At 51.0% G+C, this 19,168-nt stretch overlaps 1 protein-coding gene across 1 annotated transcript in view; it reads left to right on the plus strand.

The window, feature by feature from the left end:
• Positions 1-19,168, plus strand: part of SAMD11 (sterile alpha motif domain containing 11) — a 158,569-nt gene that overhangs the window by 110,797 nt on the left and 28,604 nt on the right. Inside the window, 3 exon segments of the mRNA XM_055800642.1 lie at positions 6,036-6,128; positions 12,706-12,870; positions 18,575-18,725. Coding sequence (XP_055656617.1) covers positions 6,036-6,128; positions 12,706-12,870; positions 18,575-18,725 — 409 coding nt within the window.

Raw genomic sequence — 19,168 nt, forward strand, 5'->3', positions numbered from 1 at the left:
GCCTAGTGGTTAGAGCTGGGAAAGAGGATGCAGGCTGCTTCTCATGCCTAGGAAACGATGGTTGATATGTTATACATTGGAAATCCTTCTTCTCAACTACTGTCTTGTTGTGCGCTCCTACAGCTTTGACATATGCTGTGGTTCGCTCTCATTTAGGAAGTGGTTAGTGGTGCTAGGTGTACCTTTGGGATGCTACTTTCTATGTAACGCACTTGGATCAGTGAGTGGTGGTCACTGACTCTTCCCTGTTGGGAGTCCTTCTCTGCTGTTGAGATTGAATGCATGCCAAAGTTCTCTCAAAGTGAACAGGAAAGAGAAAAACCTTTGATTACTCACTGTTGCATCCTCCTTGCTTTATAGTAAGAGACCATTAGTGTGTCCCATTCCTCCCTCCCCTTTGTGTCCCATTTTCCTTCCTGTTTCAAAGAGCCTCTTGTCACAGGGAACTTGAAGTGTGATGCTTGAGGAACATTTGCAGATACCTTGGTCTAGGCTAGGGACAGTCCTGAGCCAGGAGTGCCCAGTTTGCTCTGCTGTTGCATTATTAAGCCTGGTACAGCAGCTAAGCAAAAGGATGCTTCCTGCCCTGGAGAGCTTGCAGTCTAAATCTAAATGACAAGCAACAAATAGATACAGATGTGGAGACATAAAGGAATGATGAGATAAGCCAGTGCAATAGCTAAGGTTTGAAGCCTGCTGCCTGCCATGTCCTTAAAGCCATTAAGCTGACCTGCTGGGAGGAGGATGCTACCTTTATTTTGCAGCTGGTTCAACATCCCTTTTGCAGAGATCCAGTGGTATTTTCCCCCTTCCTTGCTAGACCTAACCCTCCCCCATGAGCTGGCATGTACTTGTATTGTTCTAGGATCCCAAGTCCCAGAAGCCCACGGCTCCCCTTCCCCCAGCTTCCCCAATAATTTTTTTTCCGTTCTCGTTGCCCTCAGTTAAATTATGGCCTGTTATTCCCATGACCTTGTGCTTCACTCTCCCTTTGTTGCATTGATTCCTGCTGGCCAGGGATGGGGCCGATGTGCAGCCAGATTCCACGCTACTGTGCTCAGCCTCCTGCGTGGCCCCTTGTACGCCAGCCTTTGTTGAGAGCAACTCTGGGCCTGCTGAGACTCGGCAAGCTGGTGCAGCTTCTTACAAAGGCACAAGCCCATCACTGGGCAAGTGAGTCTCCAGGGTCCCTGCAAACCTGTCACATTCGGCACAGGAACAGACTGAGCAGCAGGGCTGGAGCATCAGCGCTGTTTGAGCAGAGCAGCTCCTCTGGTGATCGCCTGATTGTACCAAAGGAAAGGGGAGACCTGAATAAACTGAGATGCTGCCAAGACATTTCAGACTGGTCAGTGGGAATTGTCATCTCCAGGGTTTAAGTTTGATGGGGGAGTTAAGAGCAAGGGAGGATGTTTTCCTCCTCTTAAAATATGTGAAGAGAGGTGAAAAAAGGACTTTCTTCTCATTAGGTGTTGGCTATCTGAGCCTGGGTGATTTCCCATGTAAGTTGGCGCAGCCCTCTGTTTACTCAGGACTTCAGGGTCCAAGAAGCTTTCAGAGCAAACCCAGTGATATGGACAGGGCTCATGAGATAGGTCTCAATCTCTTGCCATTGTACTGCAGCATAGCACAGTGCAGAAGAACTTGGTGCGGTCTCTTGGCCATAATTGGCACTTTCTCTATAGTCCACCCATTTAACACTGGGAGGGCAAACATTTTGTGACCACCTCACATTCGTTCATTTTTCTTCTCCTGGTGAAACCCTGTGCTCTGTCACTGGGACACAGGCTCAGTTCTCATCCTGCTGTTGCTGCAACGTGTGTCCTTGGTGCAGCTTCTCTGCTGCAGATTCCCTTGTAAAGAGTGGAGATAAAGTCCCTCCATTTTTGGGTAAACCTAGTTAGGCTTTCTAATCTTCCCAGCTGACTTAGGCTCCCATGTCCTCTCTTCAAAGCTGATAATGAGGTTTGGAATTTTTAGATGTGTTGGTGAACACGACTGTTAAGTTACCCAGCTCTGATGAGTGCTGGGAGGCTGAGGATTGGTGGCAGTGCAGGAGTACAAAGCACTGTTACTTCCAGGTGACGTTTCCACCCGTGACCTCTGATCAGTGTGTCTCAAGTCTAGAGAGGGCTGTGATTAGGGAAAGGCCGCATTTCCTGGCTTCTACACAAGCTCGTTTCATGGTGCCATACCCACATCCTTTCTCTTTATGGTTGCAAAGCCACTGGGTGATACTTCTGTATGGGGAGAGAAGAACTGTCCTCCTCCAGCTGACCTGTCTCTATTCATGTTTCACTGTAGTAACGCAGCAGGGGAGTGCTGGAGTTTCTCTTCCCATGAAAGAGGGGGGAAAAATCCACTTCACTTTGTAGATCTTTGGGGAAAAGATTTGACTGTTTCCAAAAACCTTTCAGGATCACCTTCTCTACTGCCTTGTCAGGCTGGCAGGAGCCTTGAACGTAACGTGGGATCTGGGGACCTGCATGGGAGACCTTGGCGGGGAGGCTCGTGTGGTCAGGGCTGTGTTGCACTGGTGGCAGTCAGTGATCAGTATGCTTGGGGCTTCCTCTAGCACTCTGTACTTCAGTTATTGCCTGGGCTAGCTTCATAACGTTATTGTTCTACTGATAATGTCTTTCATTTTCAGCTTTAATACTAAAAACTGCTCTGATTTGGCTTCCTTTCAACTGAAATGCTTTATAGAAGGCAGGAGAGATGAGGCAAAACCAGGGATTTGGGGAACAAAGAAAAAAAAAAAAGGGCAGGAAAAAAACCAGCCCCCCTACAACCGTCCCTCCCACCCTCTAAGGTGGAGTGTTGCCTTTTGCAGGTGCATGGGCTGAGCAAACAGTTCAGGTCGCTTTGGCTTTCTGGTTGATGAGTAGCAACGTACTCTAAATGCACAACCTGTCTTTGAGAGGGTGGCAAGACATCCAGAAGCTACACTGCCAACTCATTTGCAAAACATATTTGGTTTTGCTGCTGCTGTTGCTGCAAAGTCAGAGGGAGATGGACTGTGGATGCTCCTATCCCAGTGCCTTCAACCACTGTCCTAGTACTTTGTGAGTGCCAAGAGTGGTTGGGTGAATGGCATGGGGGCATAAAGGGATGAATTTAGAATATAGGGTCCCGTAAAAGGGCATGGGTTTAGCAGGTGTAAGTGGTATGCTAAAGCTGTGCGTATGATTTAAGATGTAAAGAGGAAAGCATTGGTGCTGTAATATAAATACGTCGCTGTTTAGGTAGTACCCCAGAATCTGTGAGTTAATGAAAATGTGACCAGGCTCTTCCCTCCTTTGCAGTTAAGAAAGCTAAGAGGGGGGTATGACTTCTTTTAACACAGGGCTGGAATTTGAAAGATTGATATTCAGTCTTGTGCTCTCCTACTGACTCGGTAAATTTGGGATGGATTGTTAGATCTTTGTGCCTTCATAACTGGCTACTGATGATAATTACTCCCTTTTCCTTACCTACTCTATATCTTGCTGATTTAGTCCCCACATTTCTGGGGGCAGAGGCAGTCTCTGACACATTCCAGGATTTTGCCTTAAACGAAGAGGGGGGGGGGGAGGGGGGGGGGGGGGGAAGAGGAAAATTTTCATTCTGTGATCTGACTGACTGCCGTAAAAACTGCTGGGGGGCAACCTGAATATAAACTTGGTGTGTGGGATTTGGTGCTTTGGTGCAATGTGAACCTGAGATGCTGGAAGGAAAATTCTGCAGATCACCCGAGAGATTAATACACTAATGTGGGATCTCTCTGGAGGGCCAAGTTCAAATCTCAAGTGCAAGACATCTGGGACCTTTTGCTGTGGCATGCTGGTGATGGCAGGCTGTCCCAGCTGACTGTTCATGTAGCTGCCAGCTCACTTGTGTGTGTGCCAAGAAGTGGGTGTTTTGGAGACTGGTGGGGCATGGGTCTGATGGAGTTGGTGCCGCTTCAGAGTTACTGTGCGATCTTGGTCTTCCCCTGCACAAGTGCAGGCAGGTGGGAGTGAGATGGGACTTGCAACCTGTCCTGCTGACGCGTGTGGGAGTAGCAGGGCACGGCGCTAGTCAGAGCGAATGTCTGCTGGCAGATGGGTGCACAGGGGTGGGAGTGGAACAGCAAGAGAGAAGGAGTGATGGCAGAGTTGTGAAATCAAGGCATTTTCACTGCTCATATTCTAACTGCTGTCACATGTAACTGGTGCTTCTGTCACCAGTTCTTCCATGGAGTCTCTTCTGCCTCAAGTACATAAGAACAAGCCCTGTTGGGTTTTGCTGCCTCCTGCCCAGGCTGGGAGGGGCGAGCAGAGCAACGGGACTTTTGTTGTTTCAAAGCCACAAATCCCAGATGAGAACACTTCTGAGGAGGATATATGATCTTGGCCTCCACCGCTGAGGGTCTGCAGCATCAGACTAACATTTCCAGGAAAATCAACATGAAGAATGAAGCGTTCCGTGGGGAGGGAGCTTGTGACTCTGTTTGTGCTGTGTGGCCAGGTACTTCCTAGCTTTGATGCTGGCTTGGCAAGCTGATACGTCTGTGGCTTTGGAGAAGTTATTTAAAGGGTAAACTGAGGCAGGAGGATTGATAGCATTCAAATTGTATTGAGAGGCTGACTCAACAACTGGGATGTGAAGCACCGAGAAAGCTGAAGTGCTGTCACTGGCTGACAGTCCTTTCCCATCTGCTTTCCAGTTGCCACTGTTTTGTTGTATTTACTTTGCTCTTGGTTATGGATGATTGCAAGCCTCTGCAGTTGTCTCCGAGTACCAGTTTTGTTAACAGGCTGGGTGACAGGGTCATGGCAAGATAAGATTGGAGGCAGCTTGTGCTCTTTAAAACCTTGAAATGCCACTTGTAACTTTGCAGAGTTCCAGAATTGCTCTTTGGATAAAGGCATTGCCTGGCAGGCTGTGCCCTCGGCGCGTTCACTGTCTGCTCTCGGTGCTGCTCAGCCTGTGAGCAGCCACAGATCTGTGCCCTGGATCTCTTGATAAATACAATGGCAAGGCAGGAACCTGGGCTTGCTTAGCTGAATTCAAAGTAATGTGGAGTGATTCTGAGTATGAGGGACATACTGAGTTGCTTGGCTTAATATGTCCCCCGGAACATAAATAATTTTGTTGTTCTTATAAATAGGACCAAGGGAGTTTGTAACCTTTCTTAACCAATACACTCTGGGCAAATTGCAGAAGCTTCGTGTGCATGTTGACTCACAGGCAGATGCAACATATAGTCACTCAAATATGGTGCTTATTTGTGAAAGTAATTTTTTTCTTTTAAGATGCTGCATCTTTAACAAGCCCTTGATAGATGAGAATTTGATGCTTGCAGTGACAAACAGTCTCTTCCTTCCTGCCCATATGCAACATCATGCTTTCAGTTTCCCTAGCATTATTATAGGAGGATATTGATTTTAAATCTGTTCAGGGATGCTGTAATTGTATATTAGATATTTTGTGTTGGTTTGTAGGGCTGCAGTAATGCAAAAGGCTTGAGTGTTTCCGTACAATCTAGAGGGGGAAGATTGCTAAGGACCTTGAGGTTTTGAAGGAGGAGGGGGGAAAGAGGGGGGGAGAGAGCTTGAGAGAGAGAGAGAGAGAGATACTGTGGTAGGAAGATTCGGAGATCTGTTGTGCTTTTTTTGTGTGTTGTTTTTTTCCTCCCCTTTCTCTCCCCCAGTTGCTTTGCATCAGGGCATGAAAGGAGTGGAAACACCAGGGGGACAAAAGGCAACAGAACAAATGATGAAACTCAGTAAGGAAATCAACTGGATTCAGAATTTACAGCTTTAAAATGTTGCATTGATCAGTGTATGAATAGTCATTATGTGCTTTTGGACTGCGTGATTAGGAAAGCAGATCAAGGCTCTCAAGATGATGATTTTTCTTACTTTCATTTTTTTTCCCCTTTGCTTGTAATGTGTGTGTGTGCGTGTGTGCCTATGTGAGAGAGAAGCAAAATGCCAAAGTCTCTCTGGTTGCTTCTGCAAAGAGGAAGGTACAACCTTATCTGATGCTCAGATTTCTCATCTCTCTTCTAGATGAAATTTTAGGCAAGAGAAGAGTATGTTCTCCCAACAGCAGCAGTGAGTGTCCTTTAGAAAGCAAGAAAGCCAGAAGTGAGTCCCCAAAGGGTAAGTGCTGCTTCTCCCTCCCCCATCCCCTTCCCCTTTCTTTTCCTTTCTTAAGAGTGGAACTTAATTGAAATTAAGGAGGGAGGGAAGGGAGGGTTGCAGGAGGCTGTGGTATGGGAGCTGTAAGTATCCGGCGCTAAGGGTGCATGAAGGAGGCTACCAGTGCACTGTGCTTTCTTTATCTAATCGGAGGGAAGCTTGCAGTGTGGGAAAGGAATTGCCTCTTAATTAGAATAATTGCTTTGTGATGGAAAAAGTAAGCTGCAGCTTTTGGGGTGGATTTTAGGGGTGTTTCTACTTTTCAGGCAGAATGTCTTGATTACGTGTTTAATGTGAAAGATACACACAGGCTTATCATGCTGACATCTGTTCCTTTAAAGGGAAAAAAAGAAGCCTAGCAGGGAGAATAGGGCTGCCTAGTTCTTTCTTAGGCATTTATGGCACTGTTCCTATAGAGATGGAATCTGCAGAAGGTTTCTCTTTAGGGATTTATTTTTATTTTTTTTTTAAGATCTCCTGATTTGTCTTACGGTTCTTTCCTATAAACATGATTTTTAAACTTTCTTTACCACTGGCAAAGTGGAATGGGTAATGGAGCCTGCAGTTAATGAGTTTGTCTCAAGGTTGCGTAAATGAGGTTTTGCAGGCCGTTCACTTAAGTCTTTGTTGTTAAGTTCAAACTAATTAGCTGTCAGTAATACCCATCTTGATCACTCTGCCTAACCTGCACTCTTTGGCCACTAAAAAAAATACAAAAGCAGACCAGCTATCTGAAGCTAGATCCTGTTTCATGGGTTTGGAGTCCAGTAGCTGAGACTCTTCAAGGGATATGTTCTCAATAACCAATCCGGGGAATCTCAAAGAGGACTTTTTGCAGCAGTTTGTCCTGAAGCCTTCTTAAACTACATACCTTATATTATGCTATACAAAGAAACATTGTAAGGACTTCTACTGCATCCTGATTTCACATAGTGTTCCTGTATATTGTCTCCTCTTGACTCCTTGTCCCTAAATTATGATCTGAACGGCAGCATACTCTGAGAGGACGCTGAATGCTAAGTGTCGTTCATTATAATATTGCTAATGCTACCTAAGAACATGCTAAATCTTTTCTTTCACATAACCTTCTTCTGCCTGTTAACTCTTCAATACAAGTAGAAGTGCCTTAGCTTTTCACTGGGCTTTTCTGAAAGGTGTAGAGAGGAACCCTATACGCTGTTGCTCTTTAAAAAAAATCAAGGAAAACAGGTAATCTGCCCTATTCCTGTTATCCTTGAAATGTTTCTAGTAGATGTGCAGGTAAGTTCAAGCAGGATGCTTCTGTAGATTTGGAAATGCATTTGATACATAGGGACATCAGACTCCTGTGACACACTTGATACACCTGATGTCATCTTTGCTGTTCCTGCTGAGTCTGTATCCTTTGTAATTCCAAGACAGTGCATGCTTAGGAGCTGAATCCTGGTAACAGCAACCTATGTGGTCCAGGTGAGAATGGGCTGAACTTTAATCAAGCCATCTGAAACCAGATGGCTGCAATTGGATTCACCCTAATAAAGTGGCTGAACTGGCACAAATGAATGTTTTTGCCATGGGAGCAGCGGGGTCAGATGATCCTGTTCTATTTCTTTCCTCTGGCCTTCCCACCATTTTTGGTTTACTTGAGAGAGCTGAGTGCAGCGTGAGGCAGACAAGCAGCCCTAGGCTTTGCAGTATGCGCTCAGGATCTAAATTGTGCTCCTTACCTCTGAATGACTCAGGACTTCCCCAACTCATTAAGAGAGGGGTTCCGAGGAAGCCCAGAATAAAAGCAAACTTTCATTTTCTACTCCCACTTTCTTCTCAGAAAGCCTTTCCTGCCCTTTAAAAGAGTGTGAGACAGAATGGAAATTCTGAGCGGGGCCTTTCACTAATCTCCCACATGACCTGTTTTTTATTATATTGGAGCACTGGGGAACCCCTGTTCTCTCCAGCACTGTGGCAGGCGTTTTAAGCCTAGGCTGTGCTGATGCAAAGATACCGTCAGGATAGTGAGGGGCAAAGACTTCAGTGCTTCTGGGGCCGTTATCTGCCCACCTCCTGCTATGAGAAGGGGGCCAAAGGAGAGGCTGTAGCCAGTGTTTGTGTCTTAAGCCCCAAAGAGTGAGAGCATCTTGCAGCTGATAACTCCAGGAGACTCCCTCTCCTGCTGGCAGTCAGGCAGTGTTCCTGTGGCACGGGTGCCCTTGGGGGCCGGGAGGGAAATGATCCCTGTGTCCCAAGCTCTGCACTAGGGAGCTGGTTGGAAATGGAAGGATCCAGTATTGTGACATGCTGTTTTCAAACAGGATGGACCCTAGCGGCTAGCTACCTGGAATTGGAAACTGTTGCTGTCAAGTAGTGCGGGATTGTGCTAGAGCCCCAAGCTTGAAGGGACCCGGGTGCTGTGAGTGTTGTTTGTGATTTAGGAGTGGGAAGGGAAGCGAGGACTGATTGGAGTTTTGTAGCCTGTGCAGCCCCACGTCGTCCGCTGGTAGGAGCCAGGTCTGCAGCATCTCCCTGGGATGCACCCCTTCCTTTTGGTCCAGCCTGGTCGTGTGCCTTGGGTGGGTGGGTGCTGGTCCTCTGCCTTTTTCGCGCTCTGGGGGTGTGTGCAGCTCAGGTTGGGGACTGTCCCCCTCTCCATCACATGCTGGCCCTGGATGCAGCGCTTGCTCAGGGCACAGCCGCATTGTCCCTGAAACAGCCTTTTGAAGAGGAGAAGTGACCCCGTGCCTGCGGCCCATCTTGTGCTGCTGTGGCTGCGCCTGACAAGGCAAGGAAAACAGAGGCAGCCAAGTAAATCACTCCTTCTCTCTGACTGAGTGAAAAAACACCTGTAGGGCTGGAAACCCTTCCAGTGGGGAAGCAGTAACCTTCCCTTCCCCCCTCCCCAGCGCTCACGGTGTGCGCACCAGAGATCAAAAGAGAGCCCTATCTCAGTGGAAGCAGGGCCGTGCCAGCACTGCTGTCAAACAGAGCAGAACGTTCTCGTGTCTAATATGGAAATGCGAGCATATCAGAGGCTCGGAGCGAGGGCTGTGCTGGCAGGTCACGGGGGAAGCTTTCTCCCCAGGAGACAATTCCCCAAGTAAAACCCTCGCTCCTGCGGCAACAGTATGTGTGGAGATCTGCTGCTCAGATTCCTTGAGACATGAAATAAAAGTGAATGATTGCAAAAAGAGAAAATCAGTAAGAGTATTTGGGTTCCTGTTTGAACTGCTGAAAAATAAATCTGGTAGAAGCCTCATCGTTTGGGAAGATTTGAAACTAGGCTGGACTAAGTGCTGGAAAACACACGTAGGGAACAATATTGCATTCGCCCCCTGTGGTGGGCTGATGAGCTCATATGCTGCTCCTTCTGCCATTCTGTTTTCTTTGCTATTGTAGATCATTTAAAAGAAAACAAAATCTTACTGCATCTTTGGTTAATGAATTAGGCCAGAGACAGAGCTGGACTACAGCTGAGCAGTTCAGATCCCACCTCTGTCAATTTGTTCCTCTTCGTTGGTGGGGATGTCTGTGTGTTGGTTGGTTTGGCAGCTGTCTGTTTGGCCCCTTTCTTGCTAATGATCTCACTGCCCCCCAGACCCCTCTGCTGAATGTGGGGCGGGGGGCATGGACCCTCTCTGCCCTGGTGAGTGACAGTTTCTGCAGCAAAGACCCTAAAGCTAACAATGAAGACCTGGCTTTGAACCTGGGTGAGATGCTTTTGCAGCAGGCTCCGTGAACTTTACTGTGGTTCTGTAAAGGGAGCCTGGGCCTGTCCTGGGTTTGTCATAGTGAAGGAGAGGGGGCAGGCAGGCTGGGTGCTCCTGCCCTGTCTGGGCTTGCTTGGGGAGCACAAGCTTTATAAAACCTTGCTGAAAAGGCCATGCAGCAATGACATGTCCTTCAGGCTGAGCAGAAAACCTGCATCCTCTGGGAGCCTGAATTCCTTTTGGCTGCTGCTGCTGGGATGCTGCAGCGCTGTTGAAGGGTTGAAGGTGGGGGGGGGGGGGGTGTGTGTCACCTCGGCTGGGGCACAGGGGGGAGCATGCCAGAGAGCTGGAAGGCCTGACAGATGCCTGCCTCAGCTGTGCCTTCCCAGTGGCTGTGCCAGAGTCCATTACACACCTAGCGGCTGGGAGAGATTTGGCAAGATCAGTCTCCCGCATTACCCCCTGGTAATGACAAAAGCAGACAGCAAAGCTTCAGCAAAGCTGGAATTACCGCTGGCTGAGTCATGTGAAATCTTCCAAGTTTTAAGTGTGGAAATCCAGCCTTTTGCTGGACTCCTCCTTCCTCTTAGCCTCCCCTCTTGCCACCCCCATTCTCCTCCCCTCCTTGCACCTGAAATCTGCTCTGCGGCTGATCGGATAGAGTTTATGGTAATTAAGTGTTATTAAATCCCCTCCCCCCTCCCTTTTTCTCTAATGACACAGCTGGGGGCGGGGGGGGGAAACCCACTGTGTTTTTCTAAATCAGGTCTGTGGCATGCGGCTTTGCTCCTTAGACCTTTGGTTAAGAGCATCAGAAGGGAACTGAAACAGTTGGTGCATTTCTGCGTTCCTGGGGGAGGTGGCAGGAGCAGCAGGAGTGTGGAGGAGGATGCGGGAATCTGGCCCGCGAAGTGACTTGGCGGGAAGGGAACCTGGGAGCGAGTTCTGCCCACCACCCCCCTGCATCTTCCACTGGTGTCTTGCAGGCTTGGGTACCGGAGGCAGGGAGGAGTGGGAGGCAGCAGGTATGCATGGCTGTCATCTTGTGCAGCCTCCCTGTTTTGGGTCTGGTTTTGACACGTGGGGGTTTCACAGCGCAGGGTGGGGACCCAGCTCCTGTTGCTAGCTGGCCTGAAGCAGGCCATGAACCTGTGATTCACACAAGGAAGCCTGTGGTCCCCGAGATACAGGTACGTGTTGCTGGGGTAGAGATCGGTGGTTGCAGATATGGCCGCAAATTGCGATGCTGATTGAGAATCCTTGCTGAGCTGGGTGGCTGGCCCGAGCTGGAGGAGACTGAAGTAAATCCCCCTTTGCAGAAGAAGCGCCTCAGGAGCCAGTGATGCAAACCTTTTTAACTTGAAACTTTGTGCAGCTAGACTCTTCATTATTGTTATTATTAACTATTATTAGCCCCTCCTATGTTTTGGGCAGGAGGTGGCTTTGTTATGACATGTGAAGGTTGCATCCCCAAAATCTGAGCCCCTGTATGCTTGGTTGTGTAATGAGTTTGGTGGCAGGCAGCACTTGCCACTGACGGCCTCTCATTCCAGCCAAGGCAGAAGTGAGCCGGTCCCTAAGCTGCTGCAGCAGGGCCACGTTTTACAGGTGCTCTGTCTCTTGGACCATATTTGTTTGCCGTGGGCTCTTTTCTGATAGCTAGCTTAGGGGTCTTTCTCTCACTTGAGATCCATGGCTCTTTTCCCAGCAAGATGTCCAGCGCCTGCATATTCATCACAGTGCTGATGCTGGTGTAAAGTAAGTGGCCTGTGCTCGGAGCCACCACCTTGAATTGGGAGCCAGTCTAGCTGCGGAGTCATCCCTGCAGGACTCTGTCTGCAAAATGAAGTGAATGAAGCAGCACAAATCTGGGTCACACGATAGGGTGGTCTTGTGACTGCAGCATGGGGGGGGAGCCCTTCCCCTTCCCCTGTTGAAAAAGTTTTGCCTGTGGGGAAGATCCAAGATAAAATAGTGTTAGAGCAGCCACCACCAAGGCAGTGAACAGTAATTACTCTGAGTTCTGCTTACTGTAAACAGAAACCCTCTGTGGGTTTATCTCCCTGATTGTTAGACTGGGATCCCTACAGCCCAGGGAGCAGGCAGGCCCTTCCTCAAAGCCCTCCCTCCTGAGCTGTGCAGCCATTCTGGGAAGATGGAGAGGTAGGCATGTTGGGTGTAATTTTAACGGCCTCAAGGAGTTTAGCTGTATGTACTTACCTGAAATTTTGTGACATCCCTGCAAGACCTGGGCAGGTGGGCTGTCATCACTGTCTGTTGTGCAGTTTTCAGCATCACCTACGCTGGGTGCCTGAACATCTCTCACATTATTGTGTCCTTGTGGGTGTTCAGAAAGGTGGGGGAAAGAGGCACATGTCTGATCAGGTATCAGTTGAAAACAAGAAAGCATGTCCCCCAAGATGAAAGGGTGAGAATTCAGTGAACTCTTTCATCCTGCCTGTCCTCTTTGCCACCTTGGGGACAGAGAGCTTGCTGGTAATTTTGTGTTACTATATTGCAGTGCTTGTTGCTTGGGGTGGGGGGAGTTGTTCATGATTTTTTTGGGGTGGTATGGCAATTGAAGCTGTAGACTTTATTGTACATGTGTGCCCACATTTGGAGGTTTAGCAAGTTGTAGGTGTGTCTTGACAACATATAATGGTACATCTGGGGGCACAAGGACAGCTGCACCTGGCAGCTTGGTACACCAGGTTAGTTCAACGGGTACAGCCGATAGTTCTGGGAGAGTGTGCTAATATCCCTCTGCCCCCCTTTCTCTTTCTTTGCACTGTCCCTATACTTATGTGATTTTCCACTATATTTCTCTGGAAAAAAGACCAAATCTTTCTGCTCTTCAGAAAACTCCCATACGCCTCTGCTTGAGGACTCGGTGACTCAGATGACCCCAGAGGAGCACTACAGGCGCATGATGTCAGCACTGAATGAACATGGCACCTTTGAAGAGCAGCAACAACAGCGTCTCTACCAGCTGGCCAACAGCATGGCGGTGCCCAGCCACGGAGGTATGGGCTCATACCCATGGGAGAAGAGGGCGCCCGCTTTACCAATTCTGTATAAGTCTTGTAAGGTGTCCCTAACCCCTGTGTGCACGTGAGGAGGATTTATGGGCTGCAGTGTTGCGTGTTTATCATGCAGTGAATACAGGTGGTGCTAAAGAGTATCCTACAGACCCTTTCTCCTACCATCTCTGTGGGGGCATCTACCCTCAGCCATCTATAAATGCAAATACCTTCTGTAGCTATCTCAGGGCCTATGCGTTTGTGTACTGGAATACATCAGTTGCACCGTTGCTACTTTTTGCAATGGCAGTGAGGAGGGTCCTTGTCTTCCTTTTGTTTCAAGGGTTTGTGTCAATCTGAATATTCAGAATCTGTGGTCTGAGTCTTACTTGGGTCATAGTATGGAGCAAGGGAAATGAGTGTTGACATGCAGGGAGGGCGGATGAGAGGTAGGCAGTGCCAGGTACTCCTGCTATTTAGTGATAGGACCTGAAACAGCAAGATGATATTGCAGGATTTAATTAAGCATTGATGGTGGTAGGTTTAGAAAGTTTGTGCAATATGGTTGCTACACACAGGCATAGCATAAATTGGTGTTAAAGACCTTTCACCTTAATGAGAATTAGGTGTCTTGTGATTTTACAGAAAACTAAAATGTGTAGGTGAAGCGAAGTTGCAGTGAAGACAGCTTAGCAGGCTAATGCTGAAGTCTGTGGGACAGGTTCACCCATGGTGTCATCTACTGAAAGCAATTATGTTTATATCACCAAGGATTGATCTGGTCCTTTGCTAGCTGAAACCAGGTCTGCTGTGGAAAAGTGAGGGGAAGGATTAGAATCCAGAATGGTTTGGGTTGGAAAGAACCTTAAAGATCACCTAGTTCCAGCCCCCCTGCCAGGAGCTGGGTTGCTGAAAGGTAGAGAACCTCTTCCATACCCGGTGTATGCTCACTTTGTGAGGGCTTCCTCAGAACATTGCCCTAAGGACCCTGTAGATCACGGCTTCCAGCACTAAGAAATTGTCCCCAGACCTTCCCAGGATGGTGGGCTTCTCTGAGGTTGAGCTGGGTGCTAGGGACTCCTGAGGGACCCCCCCTTTATTTAAGGCCTGATGTGCACAGTGCAAATGGTGCCTCTGTACCTCCCTGTCTGCTGTTCCTAGGTTTAGCAGCACAGGAGTGTTTCTGCACAATACCTATGTTCAAGGGAAGGTGCTGCCATTCTGCTCTTTAAAAGGAGGCTGGTGCTTGTGCAGTTAGGGTGATGCAATGAGGAGAAAAATCCAAACCCTAGTCCTGCAGCAGCCTCTTCATTAACAGATACCGTTGTCCAGTGATGCTGTCCTGGGGCTGGAGCGGTGTCCCGAGGGGACAAGGGTGCTGCAGTACCAGGATCTAATGGGTGCCACGTGAATTGAAGGAAGGCTTGCGGGTGGCTTTTGCCTCGTTGGTGGAGGAAGCTGGCTTGTCCCGCTTGCCTGCAGCATCCCGCGCTGCGTCTAAAGGGGGCACTAGGCAGTTGCAGGTTCTACCCTGGGAACTGCTTGGCAGAGCGCGGGAGCCATGAGCATCCCTCCACAGGCGATGTCCTCCTCAGCCCCCTTCGCCTTCCCTCGGGTGAGTGAAGGCTGCGGGCACTGGCTCCGCTTGGTCGAGAGTAAAGCTGTGCCTTGTACCCCAGTCCTCTGATGCGGGAGCTGGGCGTGCAGGAAGTGACTGAGCTGTCTGGGTCAGGCAAAGCCAGGGAGACAGAAGTGGTGATGCTGTTCCAGTCTTGGAAGCAGAGGGTCGAAGTGTCGTCAAAAAGCAACACTATGAATCTGTAGCCCCTCTGCTGCTTCCAACCCAAGGTGTGGAGGGCTGACCTGTACTGCCTGGGTGAGCCAGGTAAGGAGTGCAAGCAATGTTGGCGAAGCATCCAGCAAGAACTGGAGAAGAATCTCTGGTCTAGAGTGTAAATCCCCAGGGCTCCTTGTTAGTTTAATGAAGAGGCTGTCTTCCTTTCCACTCTGTTTGATTTGATTGGCTTCTCTGGGGGCAAGAAGGCAATTCCTTCCACTGTGGAGTAAGGATTTGCTTATCAGCAAAGGCACGACATAAACCTGTGCTTAGGCACACCGTGGTGAACATGGCACATGATTCTGTGTGTGGTGTTCAGCTGCCCCAGGCATTCACAGAGCTGCAGAGCTCCTGCAAGCATGATACATAGGTGCGGGGACAAAGCCACACACTGTAGGTGTAGAGTTCCCACACATTCATGCAACTAACACAAGCACGGTAAGTGAGAGGACAACATCTAACATGTACCATGCACAGAAGGGTAACACATGCAGACATGCAAATGCTGCATATTCAACCGTGACGCATAGGTCTGCGTAGACCATGTTGAATACAACAGAGCACGTACGCGACATGAAATGTGTTGCGCGTGCTGGTATTGTGACAGTCAGGATAGAGCGCTTAACCTGGGCACCAGGTGGCTGCTGGACACATGGAACATGTACGTCCAGGCAGAGTGTGTGCTGCAGAACAGCTGCTATCACCCCCTTCTCCCCCCTTGTAATGAGCAAAGTAGCTCATTACATTAAAAGCCTGACGTATTTTTTATGATTATGATTAAATTGTCTTATCAGCATTTGTTAGGTGAGGGGTCACACTGAGGTTTTGGGGTAGGCAGAGGCAGAGAAGGAGTCTGCACAGACAGACTCTCGTGTAACATTGACAAGACAAAACTTTGTGTATTTTGGATTGTCTCCACACCACAGGGCTCTGGTTGGGCTATAAATTATTAGTGCCAGTACAAAGCACAGTTTATCTGCGGGCTCACATGGAGGCACCAATAACATTAATAATTTAAAAAATGTTAATAATTTAGAAATCTTTTTTTTTAATTGCTTTTCGACCCCCCTTCTCCACCCCCATTCTCCCAGTGGCATTCATCCCACATTCTGAATTCAGTCTGTCTCTGTGCCTGGAACCTCCATCCGCCAGCGTCCCACTGTCAATCAATCTGATTTCCCAACTGTCAGAGTACAGGATTGTAAATAACAGATCCGGGGGGGGGGGGGGGGCTCTGTGAGGGGGGAGGGCCGCAGGGGAGGGAGGGAGGGAGGGGAGAGAAAGAGGAGAGGGTGTGCATGTGGGGGGTTGTTGCGGTCATTCAGGATCAATGCAGCTTCTGGAATTGGCTGCATGCCAGACTTCTAAATTACAGGCACTGTGGCAATAAGGAGTGACCTGGGTTTTTCAGATAATTAATTTATAAACATTGAAGGTGCATGGTCCCTGGCTCAGAGAATTCTCTAGGCTTTTTATGTGATCTGATAGAGTTTGTTGTTTCACTGTTTCTTACGTACTTTTTCAGTTCAGAATTGTATGTTATTTTAATGTTTGTCCCCTCAGTTGTGGGGATGTGGGGACAGGGATTGTATGTGCGTGAATGTGGCTGGAAAAGCCTAGGTACCAATGTCATTCTTACTGCCCACAAAAAGTGTTTCCACCCCAACTTGCAGCCCCACCACGGGGCTTCAGCCCTGGCCAAAATGTCTGAAAAAGTGACTGGTGAAGCTCAAGCTTAGCTGCGCACATCTTGTGGCTAATGGGAGTATGGATGGCTGGGATTTCCAGAACCAAAGGAAGACAGCACGGTGGCGTAAAGGAAGGCAAGGAGATGAAAAGTGTATCGTTACCAGGGTCATGCGACACTCTTAGATTAACCTAGCTTTATGAATCAGTTGCAGGGAGAGGACTAATATGCTGCTGGATGTGGAGTGCTTTGAAATCTCCATAGAGCAAGCTGGTCCTGACCAGGGTGTGTTCATTAAGATAAATCTTCCTCCTCTCCCCAGCTGTGTTTTGGTTTCCTTTTGCAGAGCGGTGTGCAGTGAGTGTGTGAAGGAGGATTCCTCTAAGTATGCGTGTGTGTGTGTGTGTGTTTGCTGTGCATCATGTGAATGGCAGCAAAGGTTTTGTTGTGGGATATAAGCAAGTTGTGTACGGGATGTTTTCAAATACGTACAGGAACTAAGGGACTCCTGGTGCTTAACTGTGAGAGTAGCATTCTGGAAAAAGCCTCTGCCAGAGCAACTGCTATGGGTGTCCGTGTCGCTAGACCTTCTCATAGGTCTGTCCAGCATTGTTCCCCAAGAAGGCAAGTGCAGTAGCACGCCAACTGTACTTGCTGCCTTGCCTGTTCTTCCTGGGAGTGCGCTGTGATCCCCATTAACTTGTGCTTGTGGTGTGTCTGGCCATGCCTGCATTGTCCATCACAAGGCACTCGTGTGGGCAGTTTGTCTGCACTGACACCCACCTTGGAAAGACTGTACACACGTATAAGCTGTCATTGCACAGTCTGCCCATGTAATAAATAGGTAGAGGGTTCTGCGATGGTGCCATGGCAGAGCAGGTTAATGAGGGGTGCATTTCTTCATGACCTGCTGATGGAGGTGCTGTGCCTATGGCTGGAAGGGGCCTCTTTCTGTACCCCATCCTCACCTGCTCTGTGGCCCAGTCTTTGCTAGAGCAGAGCTGTGCTAGGCAGGCACGGACCTGCCGGGGCCAGCTGCCCCCCCCCCCCCCCCTTGCCCAGGCCAGAGCCGCAGCATCCCCCAGGCTCTGCGTGGCTGGCAGGGGGGTCACCGCGCTCGGGGAAACAGCCCTCGGTGCTCTGAGGCGTGGTGGCCGCAGCTAAGATGGACCCGGTAGCATGGATGGGGCTCCCCCGGCTGGGTGAGAGGCGGGGGGTGCCTGCCCCAGGGGGTAGGGGCTACGGAGGGAAGCGGGACCCAGTCCCCTGCTTTCAGCAGCAGCGGGAGATGCTGGGTCGCGGCTTTTTTTTTTGGGGGGGGGGGGTGGGGATGCTGCTCGAGGGGGCTCCGGGGGTGGACCGGCCAAAACCGGCGGTGCCCGGCGAGCGGGGCTGCGGGTCGCCTCGGCGCGGGTGGCCGCGGGCCGGGCCGGTGGCTCCCGGAGCGGGGCGAGGGGCGGATCGTGCTGCGCCCCGCTGGGCTCGGCGCGGCCGGGCAGGTGCTGCCGCGGCTCGGGGGGGCGCGGGGTGGGCGGGTAGGAAGCCTCCCTCTCCTTTTTGTCTCCCCCCCATGCATGCATGCATGAATCCCTTCCTCCCTCCCCCCTTCCCTCCCTCCGACAGGAAGGCAATTAAACAGCAATCCACCCCCTCCCGTAGTTGCACAATTTCCTCCGCTGCCAAACTCCCGTGGCGGCGGAGGCGGATCCCGCGAAGAGCCCGCTCTGCCGGGTGAGCACGCGGGGCAGCCCGGGCCCGGCGAGCCGCAGGGCCGGCCGCGCTCCCCCGCCTCCCGCCGCTTGACAGCTTGCCCGCCCCGCGGGGACGGGGGGCGGCGGGGACGGGGGGGCAAAGGCGCAGCCTGTCGCCCGAGGGGCTGCGGGGTGGGCCGGGCCGGGAGCAGCCCTGGCAGCAGCAGCCCTGTCGCCCGCGGAGGGCCGGCAGCAGCCCCGCAGCAGCCCCGCAGCAGCCCCGCAGCAGCCCCGCAGCAGCCCCGCAGCAGCCCCGCAGCAGCCCCGCCGGCCGGGCGGTGCGCGGCTGTAGGCGAAGGGGCCGCAGCAGCCCCCCACGGCGGAGGGCGGGCGGGCGGTGGGTGCCTGCGGGGGGCCGGTGCGGGGAGGGGGGTGGCGGGGGGGCCGTGGGGGCCCGTGGTGGGCAGCAGCTCATCCCTTCCCTCTCCCCAGATCTCCTCCGGGCGCGGCAAGAGGTGGCGGCGGCGGCGGCGGCGCGCAACCCCGGCGCGATGGAAGCGCACATCCCCTCGGCCAGCAACTCTTCCAGCCAGCGGAGGAAGCAGGGCCTCCCCCAGCACAGGGACACCCACTTCCCCGAGAGGTACCGCGGGGGAAGGGCCGGCCGCGGCTGCCCCACGCCCCGGGGCGGGGTTTGCTCCCGCCGCCGCGGCATCCACAGGGGTGCGGGGAGGGGGAGGGCGGGCTGGGCCGCACCTCGGAGATGCTCTGGAAGGGGGTGCCCTGTGCCGTAAGGGTCCAGGAGCAGGGCATCCCTGGGTGAGGGCGGCAGTGCCCCTGCGGGTGGGCAGGCTGGGTCCTTAACGCATCCCAGGGCAATGCAGGTGCCGGTGTGCTGCCCCGTGCTGGGGTCCCTGCACCGGGGGGCGGTTGTGCTTTGCGGTGTGTGTCCGCATCCAGGCCGGCGACTTCTGCCTGCTGGGAACGGCCCCGGTCTCGGCTGCGGTGGGAACGGTCCCAGTCCTGCCTTGGATCTCCAGAGCAGATGCTAGACTCTAACCTGTTCTTTGGCACAGAGCAAGTTAA

Source organism: Falco peregrinus, chromosome 3 (assembly GCF_023634155.1).
Source record: "Falco peregrinus isolate bFalPer1 chromosome 3, bFalPer1.pri, whole genome shotgun sequence".
Taxonomy (NCBI): domain Eukaryota; kingdom Metazoa; phylum Chordata; class Aves; order Falconiformes; family Falconidae; genus Falco; species Falco peregrinus.